This window comes from Lithobates pipiens, unplaced genomic scaffold, assembly GCF_037356315.1.
Source record: "Lithobates pipiens isolate NorthernLeopardFrog02 unplaced genomic scaffold, aLitPip1_a1.2 Scaffold_19, whole genome shotgun sequence".
Lineage (NCBI taxonomy): Eukaryota > Metazoa > Chordata > Amphibia > Anura > Ranidae > Lithobates > Lithobates pipiens.
In genome coordinates this window covers 240910594-240923912 of record NW_027507764.1, presented here as the reverse complement: position 1 = coordinate 240923912, position 13319 = coordinate 240910594, and the positions used below count along the sequence as shown (strand labels likewise).

General features: G+C 41.6%; 1 protein-coding gene across 1 annotated transcript in view; it reads left to right on the top strand.

Annotated features, from left to right (window-relative positions):
• The window catches only part of PKD1L1 (polycystin 1 like 1, transient receptor potential channel interacting), a 358247-nt gene that overhangs the window by 206140 nt on the left and 138788 nt on the right, over positions 1–13319 (top strand). Inside the window, exon 26 of the mRNA XM_077491844.1 lies at positions 12062–12168. Coding sequence (XP_077347970.1) covers positions 12062–12168 — 107 coding nt within the window. The remainder of the gene's footprint in view (positions 1–12061; positions 12169–13319) is intronic.

The following is a 13319-nucleotide window of genomic DNA, read 5'->3' as shown; positions in this document are numbered from 1 at the left end:
TTACACCTGGGCATTCTGAAACTGTAGGTAGAATCACGTGTTTCTGCCTGCGTTTTCAGAAATGCGGTAAAATGCACGGCCCCCTTGCGGTGCCGTTATTTCGTATTAGTACCCCAAAGGTGGAGCGATTTTGGTGCGTTTCTAACAAAACATTAGAAAAACATGCTCAAACGCTTGTCACCAAATGCTTTTGGCTCAGTGGCAATATTGGGTACTTGAGCTTCTTTGCCATGTTTTTGGCAAAATAGTCAGCCCATTCAAGTAAAGTGGCTGTCACAAGAAAAATGTGGCAAAAACACAATAAAATGCATGATGCAAAATGGGATGTTTTGCGTTACGCTGGTGTAAACGGGGTCTTAATGATACCATAACAAAATATTCAAAAAACATGCTCAGATGCTTGTCACCAAATGCTTTTGGCTCAGTGACAAAATTTGGTACTTAAGCTTCTTTGGCATGTTTCTGGCACAACAGCCAGCCCATTCAAGTCAAGGAGCTGTCACGCGAAAGACATACTAAGATGCATGCTACAAAATGCGATGCATTGTGTCGTCCCGGTGCAAATGGGGTCTTAATGATACCACAAAAAAACTGTTTTAAAATAACTTTCTGTCTTTGAGGCACTGTGCTGCAACACCGAGCAGTGAGACTAGACTAGCAAAAAAGAGACAGGGGCTGATTTACTAAAGGCAAAAAGACAGTTTACTTTGCAAGAGACGTTGCACTTTGCAAGGGGTGTATCCCCAGAGTGAATGAGGTGAAGTTCTGCTGACTTCCATCATCCAGTCACATGTAAGCAAAAATTATTTTTTTTCCTTTTCCTTGCATGTGAATTGGTATTTTTTACAAAGTGAAACTTCAGCACATTCACTAAGCTCTGTGGAAAATCCCCATGCAACCTCCCTTGCAAAGTAAATAGCCTGTTTTCCTTTAGTAAATGAACCCCACTGTCTCTTTTGTCCTAATGGTGTAAAAATAATGATCACAGCTGGTAGAGATGTGCCTAGGTCCTAGACAGTAAGCATAATACAAGGTAGTCCATAATTCATAATACCTATATTTCTGAAAATTCTGATCCTCTCTGGGGAAGGCAAAGATTTACTTGCTTTGGACGGCTGAGCAGAGTGGCGGGGATTTAATGTAAGGCAAGTATGGGTGGAGAGAAATAAAACAAACCTTTTGCTTTACACTGCATAGGCAATGAACAGGTGTGCTTTAAAAGATGGGGAAATTAGAGAGGGACATTGAGGATTACAAGGTAGGCCGAGTGAGTGGAAATGGGCTATTCCATCAAAAGGTATTCGAGGGAACAATGCACACACCAAACATCCTAAGAGAAAATATAGGAACAGAAAATAACCCCCTCAAAACTATAATAATAAGAACAATAAACAGCAGACACAAATGAAGTTGAAATCTCCAAACACACAGGTCCACAAGATAAGGACGATATCAGGAGGGAGGCCATCCAATGGCATGGGACTTGTACATCACAATATTGAGATGAATAAATCACCCACCAATTTTGGTGAGGAGGAGAATGATGTAACGATCAACCAGCAAGCCTCAACCTTGGCTAGCCCTGATATTTTGACTATTATGCCGCGTACACACGATCAGACTATCCGGTGGACTTGGTCCGCTGGACAATCTGCCCGTGTGTGGGCTCCGGCGGACTTTTTTTTCCCAAAAGTCCGGCGGACTTGGAAAGTAGTTTTGACTCAAAAATTGTCAGTCGGCGGACAATCCAGCCGTCTGTGCGCTAGTGCGCCAGACTTTTGAAATGAACGGACTTTCCCTTAGAAGTCCTGAGTTAGACCCACCTATGGATCATAATATTCCCTATAAAACAACAGCTACTCAGGGCCTAATCATTTTCTCATTTCCCACAAACTCCACCTCACTTACTACTGACCTCTGAATGCTGCATCACTTATTACTGACCCCTGATCTCTGGTTCACTTACTGCTGATCCCTAAACTCTGGTTCAATTACTACTGACTCTTGAACTTTGGTTCACTTACTACTGACCCCTGAACTCTGCTTCACTTACTACTGACCCCGAACTCTGCTTCACTTACTACTGACCCCGAACTCTGGTTAATTTACTACCGACCCCTGAACTCTTTTTTGCTTGCTACTGAACCCTAAATTCTGCTTCACTTTCTACTGACCTCTGAGTCATTTCTGAGCTCTGCGTCACTTACTATAGAGTTCAGGGGTCAATAGTCACACAGAGTACAGAGTGAAGTTATAAGTGACCCTCTGGGGGTGATTCACTAAGAAGAAGGTACTGCACCAGTTCATACATTAATTGGTGCGCCAGAAAAGTCATTCACTGAATGTGCGAACATTGAAACGCAAATAACGATAATAAATACCTGCATATATAAACTGCAACTGGCGCTAGGGTGACTGTGGGTTTCTCATTGATAATAGGGCTTGCCCAATACAATAGGTTAATTTCATCTCATTGGATGTGTTTTGCAATTAGTAGGTGTACTCAATTAATTAACCCTTTTGATACTAATCTTATTCCTATCATTTCTAATATGTCTTTGAAATGTGTTTTTTGCTTTTTTTACCTAAAACTTTCAATACATTACAAAGAACAGAGAAGTGTTTCTAAACCAAATAAATTATTATTTTCAGATCTTGATCTTTAAAGGTGACCATATACTGCAATCAGTAAGATTGTAACCACTTCCGGACCAGCTCACGTCGATATACGTCGGTACTTTGAAGGAGGCTATTGTTGTTGTTATGGCAGCATCTAGCTTCCATAACCCCGGTATCTTCTTCAGTGAGCGGTCCGGTTTAAGTTAAAAGTGGTCTCTGCGGCCCCGCAAGATCACTTTTAGCACCCCCCCGCCACAATCCGGTGCCCTCCGCCGCTTACTGGAGCGAGCAGAGGCAATCGCGTCTGTCCCCTACCTGGGTATAGAGACTAGTGAGGAGAAGATGGCCATAGTTCTAAAAGGACATTTTTTTAAATGACAACATTATTTATTTATTTTTTTATTGCATTTTAATGTGAATATGAGAGCTGAGGTCTTTTTGACCCTAGATCTCATAAGAGATTCTGTCATGCTTTTTTCTATTACAAGGGATGTTTACTTTCCTTGTAATAGGAATAAAAGTGACGCAATTTTTTATTATTTTTTTTTAAACTGTGTAAAAAGGTAAAATAAATAAGATTTTTTTTTTTTTAAACGCGTCCCGACAAGCTCACCTTGCAGAAGCAAATGCATACATGAGTAGCGCACGCATGTGAAAACGGTGTTCAAACCACACATGTGAGGTATCGCCGTGATCGGTAGAGCGAGACCAATAATCATAGTCCTAGACCGCCTCTGTAACTTAAAACATGCAACATGTAGAATTTTTTAAACATCGCCTATGGAGATAAAAGGAGGGTAAAAGTTTGTTGCCATTCCACGAGCGGGCGCAATTGTTGGGTATCAATTTACTCGTAACATTATCTTTCACAATATATAAAAAAAAGGGCTAAGTTTACTCTTGTCTTATTTTTTAATTCAAAAAAGTGTATTTTTTTTTTAAAGTGTGCTTGTAAGACTGCTACGCAAATACGGTGTGACAGAAAGTATTGCAATGACCGCCATTTTAATTCTCTAGGGTGTTAGAAAAAAATGTATAATCTTTGGGGGTTGTAAGTAATTTTCTAGCAAAAAAACTGTTTTTAACTTGTAAACAACAAATCTCAGAAAGAGGCTTGGTCCTTAAGTGATTAAATAAATTAGATTTAGTGCAAGAGCCTGTTTGATTTCCTATATTTTGAAAGAATTCTTCAAGTGCGTCTTCCTATTACCTATTTTGCCTAAATATCGAGTTGTACAGAGATTGGCCAATCAGATTGCATAGTGCATGACCATCTTAGGTGCCAAATTTGGAATGCAGATGTGCTATGACCTACTTGTATTTTCCTATTGATATTTCTTGGGCATTATACAAGGCACATGAGAAACCACCTTTTTTCAAGACACGCTAGAGTGATCAGGAATTTTCAAACTACAACTCTCCAGCTGTTGTGGAACTACACATCCCATGAGGCATTGTAAAACGCTGACATTCACAGACATGACTAGGCATGATGGGCATTGTAGTTCCTGAACAACTGGAGGGCTGTAGTTTGAAGACCCCTGTGCTAGACCATTATTATGCCTCCAGAATTGGGAGTGTGGCATCTACCCAACTTCTCTCTGCTGGTGGACACAATAATCTACATCTATAGATATATCTATATGTACACACACACTGAAGCAGGAAGCAATATGCATTGACTAAGAAGTGAATCTATACACAGGAAATAGTTATATGTTTTGAGGCCAAACGATTTAGACATACACAGATAACTCACGCAAACACCACCCCATGTAAAAATAAATAAAAAATGATCTTAACTTGCAAATAAGGATCATATCTTCATCAGAGAACAGTGAGAGGGGCATGGTGGTGGGAAGAAATTAGCAGCAGTGCAAGCAATTTCCTGGAGGGGCATGATGCCATTCCTGTGTGCTGGCCACCGCTTCGGGGAACCAGATATGCGCCACAGGTACATAACTCTGTGCACACAGCAGTTGCGCATCTCACATACACAGCAATCGCGTATCTAGATGCATTTGGCGCATTCAGCTGCAGGAACCCAATTTTTATGGAAATTAATGGTAAAGCAGATGCAGATGTCCAGGACATACATCACAGTTGAACTTAGGTGTCTTTGCAAATTTAAACTGAATAAAATGCTTTCTTATTTTTGCTTGGGGATAGAGTGTAGAGGGATTAGAAGTCTTGTCAGTTTTTGGAGATGTCTGCATGCCTGATGGGTGAAGACACCTCCCAAATGTTACCAGTTTCTCCTTCAAATGTATTCACTTCCTGTCACATAGCCAAGCAGGAAGTGAGGGTAAAACTCTGCCAATGTCTTTCCTTGGAGACACACAGGTCAATCTAAATAGTTTCCCCATTAGGTAAATTGCACTCTAGCATTTTGCTGTGTACACTCCAAATATTAGATATCTTGGACTTTAGGATTTATGTACTAAAGGCTAATTCACTTTACAATACAAGTGTACTTGGAAGTGCAGTTGCTGGAGATCGGAGGGGGACATGCAAGGAAGATAAAAAAAACTGCATATTTGCTTCTACATGAGTAGATGATAAAATCACCAGAGCTTCCCCTCAGAATTATAGCGAGTACACTTTTATTGTGGATTTGCCTTTAATAAACCCCAAAATATCTAATAATTTGGGGTGTACACAACAAAGTGCAATTTGCCTAATGGGGACACTAGTTAGATTGACCTGTGTGTCCCCAAAGAAAAACATTATTAGGGTTTTACCCTCACTTCCTGTTTGGCTATGACAAACAGGGGTTCTAACACTCACTTGGTTTCCCTCAAATGCCCACAATTAGAATAGGATTGTCTTGAGCTAGATTTTAGCTCAGTGCTCTAAATCAGTGGTTCTCAAACCTGTCCTCAAGTACCCCCCAACAGGCCGTGTTTGCAGGTTTACCTTAATCTTGCACATGTGCTTTAAATCCGAGTCAATGGCTTGGTATTTTGGACAGCTATTTAACTAAGATAAATTTCCAAAACATGTCCCGTCGGGGGTACTTGAAGACTGAGGCTGAGAACCACTGTGCTAAAATGGAAAATTGAATACTTACCTCTCTGCAATTTTTCTTTTCTGGTGCCTACCCATGGCAGCATACGCATGCATATGCTACCATGAAGGCTTTTAGACAAATCAGACTTTTTTGTTTTGCCATGCCAATCAGACTAGTTAATCTGCAGCTGGGAAATCTGTTGCATGAAAATTGTTTGGGGGGGGGGGGGGGTGTAAAATGCATTACTTGGATTAAGTATGCATCTGCAAAGCAAATTATTAACAAAACACATAAAACCTGAAAAATTGCTACAAATTTTATTGGTCAACAAACAAGGACTTGGAAAAGAGCAAGGAAAGCAAAAGACACAAGTATATTAATTTGAGACACTAATGCTCCATACACACGGTCAGAATCTCAGATGGAAAATGTGCGATCGGATCATGTTGTCGTAAAATCCGACCGTGTGTGTGCTCCATTGGACTTTTTCCATCGGATTTATTATGGTTTTGAAGTCTGACCATTTTGCAGAGAAAATTAACAGGAGTTAAAAGGACTTTGCCCACAAACGGGCAGTCTCTTAAGAGTTTAAACATTTAGTAGTCACAACAGCTTGAGGAAGATTTTGAAAAATAATGCAGCACTTACAATTGAATCAAAGTGAAACTAACAACCTACAAACAACACAGATTGACAACATCAAAAATATTTCAGTGGAAAATACTCCCCCCCCCCCCCCCAAAAAAAGATACTTGCTCTAAAATACATCTGTTTTCCAAAGACATAACAAACAAAATACAAAGAGAAAATACATGTGTTACAAACTCTGTGTGGACACCCAAATGTACTCTCTTGACACACACACACAGCACACACTCTCTGAGCATGCCCACAAAAATGCAAGTGCTGTTCACACACAAAAAGCACAAACAAAAACCCAAAGTCCCTGAGCATGCCCAAAACAACCCAAATGCAGCTAGCACAAACTAAGCCACCCCCTGTCCAAAATTAAGCACATCATCAAGCATGCTACAAAATTACAGATGGGACAAACACCCCCCAGTCCAGGGGGGCAAACAAAGAGCCTAACATGGGCAAAAGTTATACAACAAATACCATTGCAGTCTATTGGAACTGACTTGTTAATTTTGCGAGTCCCTACTTGGCTGGCTTATATTCTAGTTATTGGCCTTAAAATGAGTATGGGGGCCTAGGTCCCACCCTGAGGGACATATATCAATGTCACCAATTTGGACACCCCCAAAAATGAAACAAGGAGAAGTGCCTTTAAAAATACAAAATTGCTTAAAAGCTAGTAACTTGGGAGGGCTTACTCTGCCTGTAAAGTGGTGCATCTGTAGCATGTATTCAAAATTTTGCTTCAAAGAGGTATGGCTTTAGAGAAAACAAATTTACATTGCAGCTGCAAGATTTTAACCCAAAACAAAAACTAGCCTGCCCTTTAAGGCTTAAAATGAAAACTAAAACTAAAAAAATATTGTGCCCATTCCACACACTAACAAACCCCTAGCCAAACGCACAGCAAACCAGCCCATGAAAGGGGGTGGATGCTTGGGGGCAGGAGGGGCTCGAGCACTCCAAAAGTCAACCACCTTTTTCCCATATCCAGGGGGACAAGGGCCTCCTCCTCACAAACCTAGGCTGGGGTTGTGGAGGGCTGCAGACAGGGGGCTTTTCGGAATTTGGAAAACCCATTTAAACTAGTCCGTACAAGGTGCTTTGTGGTTGGAATTGGGCTGAGCCCAACAAGCCCCAAAGGCAGCCAGCTATGTGGCCTTGTATGGTTCAAGAGGGGGATCGGTCCTCTCACCCCTTCCATAGCTGGCCCTGTTGTACGCTCTGAAAAAGGATGTGGTTTGGAGTTGTGAAGGCAGCTCACATCCTTTTGAGAATAGAGTGGAGTGTGGATTTCCCCTTTAAAAGCAAAAGTTAGCCCAAGGGGTTAGAAGGGAGATACAAGAGCATTGAAGAATGGAGTGTGGAGATCCCCTTTAAAAGCAAAAGGTAGCCCAAGAAAATCATATGCATTAGAGGGGAAGGTTAAATTCCCTTTTAGGGGGAGCTAGAGCAGGGGTGCCCAACCAGTGGCCCGGGGGCCACGTGTGGCCCGCAGAGCTCTCTGATGTGGCCCCCGACCTCCTGCTCTGGGATGGCGAGTTAGCAAGCCCAGATTGCAGGTTGTCGGCCTGCCATGCCAGAGCATCAGTGTTGTGAATGAAGCCAACGGTAGAGGGATCAAGCAGTGGCGGAGTAGATCCGCATAAGCCAATGCTTACTGTATAGCACCAACTCTTGTCATAGGTGAAGTGATACAGAATGCACTCTGCCTGGGACAAAGTTTATTACTAAAATCACAGTGTATATATGGACATATCTGTTCTGCAGTAGTTACTGGACTGCTTTTAAACTGATCCACAGGTGTAACGCAGTTTACCTGCGGCTTACCTGCACTGAGCCATAGACTTCTGGTTTTACCTGTGGGTTTGGTGCACTTTCAGAAGGTACACCACACTTGCAGGATATGATAGAATTCTATGGCAAAGTACAGCTAACCTGCAGGAAAGCCACAGGTGTGGATAGACCGCAGACCATCAGTGTAAAAGTAGCCTAATGTCATATATACACGACCGGACTTTTCGACAGACGAGGTCCGACGGTCTTCCCAAATGACTTTTGGCGGAGTTCTGGTGGTTTTTCTGAACAAACGGACTTGGCCACACACAAGCACACCAAACTACAATGGATTCGAATGTGAGGAAGTTCATATTCCGTCGCCAATAGCTGCCCAAGTAATCGGTTGTCCTCCGTCGGACTAGCATACAGACAAACTGATTTTTCAACCGGACTCGAGTCCGTCGGAAAGATTTGAAACATGTTTTATTTCTTGGTCTGTGGGACTTTTGGGGAAAAAAAGTCAGCTGGAGCCCATACACGATCGTAATATCCGACGGATTCATTCCGTCGGACGTAGTCCATCGAAAAGTCTGGTCGTGTGTATGTGGCATTAGGCCCCTTTAACATGATCTGTCTGACCCAATCAGACCCTCCTTCCAATCCGATCTGCTAAAAAAACAAAAAGTGGATCCGTCCCCTTCCATTTGATCAGATGAGAGGGCCGTAGAGTAGAGTGGGCTGTGTCTGTTTCAGCTTTGCATCCACAGAGTCGCTTAAGTGGCCCTCACTCTTCAAAAGGTTGGGCACCCCTGAGCTAGAGGAATGATAGACTTTTTACATAATTTTAACTAGGTGCATGTCACATGTTGGCAACGTAACATGCTAACATGACCTGTGTGCAAATATCCTTAAAAAAAATACATAAAGGTGAACCAGTTTAAAAAAAAAAATTGTCAAGTTTAGAGGTGCGCCCATTCAACCCTTGCAATTACGTGTACGTTGCTGTACATTTACTATGATTTTGGCCACGCATTGAACAAACGCATATGAATGAGCACAACAGCCGCTTGTACATGCGCACTACTTACATTGATCTCATGCAGTTCTAAACGTACTTGCAGGCATAGCAGGCATAGCAGTCTTTCTCAGAAAAAGTTACTTTCTCATTCTATTTTGGGCATATTTGTTTCTTGGGCAGTTGCTACTAAACTTCCTCACATCACCCCATAATATTGACACCTCCATCTTCTGTCAATATTGATTTGGCGATGCCATGCGGCATGTCCATAGTGGCGCACAGATTGCATTCTTCCGTGCACTGAGATTGCTATAGTAAATGGGGGATTTGCGTTCTGTTACCGGCACACCATTTCGTAACTATAGCGATTGACTTTCGTAAATAACCCCCTCTGTCTCTCATTTCTGCACTGCTTACCTGTGTTCTCCATCTCCCTGGACTGCTCTGGCTCTTCTCCCCTTTTCCTATTTGATAGTTCTATAGGTAGAGCTAAATTACAGCTACTCATAGCCCCGTCTACCTGACCTGGGAATAGGAGGTAATGTGAAAAGTCGAGGGAGAAGAACAGAAAACCAATCCTATTCCCATGTCTCCCATACAGCTCAGCTTGTCTCAGGTAGCCATGAGGGAAACGCTGTTTATGTCATGATTGGCTTATAGATCCTCCCCCCACTGCCGCCCTGGGCTTTAGCTTAGATCCCACCCTCTTCCAGGTATAAAATGCAATCACAATCAATCATAGCCCCGCCTCCCTACTCACTGTGCCTTCCCTAAGTACCCGATGCCTTCCCTTCATATCAAATAATATTTCCTCTGCAGCTGCCTATGAGAGGCACAGCTGGAGGGGAGACACAGAACAGTGTTTCTCTGGAGCCAAGTACTGTAACCTGTCCCACCACTGGGACCCAACAGTTGGGAGGCAAGTGCGTGGAGTCATTAGGATATGCCCAGGCACACCCAGCACACCCAGTGCACATGCCTATGGTCACAGGAATGCACAACGAAGTGCACTCCTGCACTATGCAGATCCAAACTGCCCTTTTAACAAAATGAATCTAACATTAAAAAAAAAACGATATGAATACATTTGTGATTCTAACAGTCTTCAACATACAAAAAAAGAAAAACATCCAGATTTCCAATCCTCCTATGCACATTGAATGAATGAATGAACGATTTGTATAGCGATACAACTGCGAACTGAATCACCTCAAGGCGCTTGATCCGTCCTGTGCTTCCTGTTCCTTAGAAGAGGTGGGTCTTGAGTTTTTTTCTGAAGGACCGATGGTTTGCTCCATGCGGATGTTAGTGGGTAGAGCATTCCATAGCCGTGGTCCTTGGACTACGAATCTTCGTTCTCCCTTTGCTTTGTAGCAGGATTTGGGGATGAGGAGGAGGTTTTGGTTAGTTGATCAGAGGTTGCAATTTGGTGTGTAGTGTTTCATTTTGTCGCATAGGTATTGAGGAGCGTTTCCTTGTGTTTATTTGTGGGTGAGGCAGAGGGTCTTGAAAGTGATCCGATTACGGTTAGCCAGTGTACGGTCCTAAGGGATGGGGAGATGGATTCCCAGTTTTTTTTCCTGTGACTAGTCTTGCTGCCGTGTTTTGGACGGCTTGTAGGCGTGCAATCTGGTATTTGGGTAGTCCTATGTAGAGGGAGTTTGTGTAGTCGAGTCGGGAATTGATGATTGTTCCAACTACTACTGCTTTCTCCTTTTCTGGAATGAAGGGGATAAGTCTACGTAGCAGGCGGAGAAGATGGTGAGAACCACTGACTACTGATCCATATATATTTCTACATTTCTGAGTCAAAGATGACTCAGAGTCTTTTGGCTTTGGTGCTTGGGGAGATGGTCTGTCCAAGGATGGTGGGTGGTCTTCGTTTTTGTATTTCTGTTTGCATGGAGGAGAAGAAGCTCTGTTTTGGATCCATTGAGTTTGAGGGAGCTCGTGGTCATCCAGTCATCTATCAATGTGAGGCATTTTTCTAGTTCCTGGTATTGGTCATTTTGTCCAGTGATGTGATAGTAGAGTTGAGTGTCATCTGCGTATGAGTGGAAGCATAAGTCAGTTTTCCTGATGATTTTGAGGAGAGGACGAATGTAGATGTTGAAGAGCATGGAGACAGGGGTGATCCTTGAAGGACTCATATGAAATTTCCAGAGTTCCAGAGGTGAAGGCTCCTAGTTTTACTGTCTGTGTTTGATTACCTAAGAAGTATGCGAACCATGGTAGATCGGAATCTGTGACCCCTACTTCTTTGAGGCGTATGAGCCGAGTATTGTGGTCCACTTTGTCAAATGCTGCACTGAGGTCCAGAAGTACCAGGAGGCATGATTCTCTGTCCTCTGCTGCTTCCAGGGCATCGTCCCATTTTTTGAGAAGTGCTGTTTCTGGGCCATGGCCTGGGCGTAAGCCTGATTGAAGTGGGTCCAAGAGTTTGTGTGAGTCCAGGTGGAGTTGTAGCTGTTGTACTACTGCTTTCTCCATAATTTTGGAGATAGTGTTCAGGCTTGTTACCTGTCTGCGGTAGTTAGGGTCTTTGGGGTCGAGGTTGGGTTTCTTTAGAAGGGGTTTGATTATGCCTTGCTCGAGGGCAGTCGTAACAATCCCTTCTTTGAACGACTGATTTACGAGATGTGTTATAGTAGGAGCCAAGATGTCGGAACATTCTTTCAGGATTTTTGTGGGAATGATGTCATTGGGTTAAGTGCTGCTATACAGCGTGTGTGTGTGTGTTGCTAATTTTTCAGGGTGTGTATAACAATAAACATTCTATTGATACTGGGGTAATGAGGGTGAGGATGAAGTAAAAATAATTGCAGTACGGTCCTAACTCTACCCTGCAGAATCTTAGGTTTATAGGAAAGCTTCTTCTTTTCTCCTGCTGACATATCTGGTTTTGAAGTACTAAGTCTACTATATCCAAATTACTAAGCATAGTAAAATAACATAATAATGTCACTATTATATAAAGCTACTTTTTTTTTTTTCTTTAGGTTTACATCATTTTACACGGCGAAGATGGTGTATCTGAAACCCGAGAGCTTTATTGTCCTGACAGACCTCTGTTTGAAAGAAATTCAAGGAATGTATTTATAATGAGGTAATGTGGAATAGCCAACTGTATAAAAATAGTTTCAAGTGGAGTGCTGCACAATGGTTACAAAAGGGAGGATGAATCTCAGGACAGTAATACATTGCAGAAGTTTTAACCTTTCCTCACATAATCCAAAACTACAAGATTTGGCTGGACTTTTTAATTTTTGGATACGTTTTAATATTGGGGTTTGACTAAACTATCATGTATTATGATATAATGATAGTTCAATCATTTAACAGTGGTGGATGAACTGACAACATTGCAGATTTTTTAAAAGCAAAACAAAAGAATATGTGCCCGTGTGGCGCATAATAACCAGCAACCAATTTGAATTCTCTGGTTACTTTTTAGTTGCATAGTTAGGGTTTAGAACTTTAACCACTTCAGCCCCGGAAGGATTTACCCCCTTAATGACCAGGCCATTTTTTGCGATACGGCACTCTGTCGCTTTAACTGACAATTGCGTGGTTGTGCGATGCAGTACCCAAACAAAATTGATGCCCTTTTTTCCCACAAATAGAGCTTTCTTTTTGTGATATTTGATCACCTCGCATTTTTTGTGCTATAAACCAAAAAGACTGACAATTTTGAAAATAAACAATATTTTTTTTACTTTCTACTATAATACATATCCAAAAAAAAAAAAAATATATATATATATATATATATATATAAATAAAAAAAACTAATTTCTTCATCAGTTTAGGCCAATATGTATTCTGCAGAAAAAAGAAAAAAATAGGAGACTAAAGATCTCCAAAGGTGGTCACCACAAAACGCTATAGTAAATGCAAAAATTAAATTGATTAATTAAATAAATATAAATACATAAAATTACAAATGATATAATAAAATAAGATAAATTGTTATTTTTATAATATGTATTCTGATACATATTTTTGGTAAAACAATCGCAATAAGCGTATATTGATTGGTTTATGCAAAAGTTATCGTGTCTACAAACTATTGGAAAGATTTATGGACTTTACAAGTAATGGCTGCGATTTTTAGCAGGACTGCGACATTGGGGTGGACAAATCTGACCTTAAGGGACACTTTTTGGGGACCAGTGACATTACATTGATCAGTGCTAAAAAAAATGCACTGATTAATGTATAAATGACACTGGCAGGGAAGGGTTTAACACTAGGGGT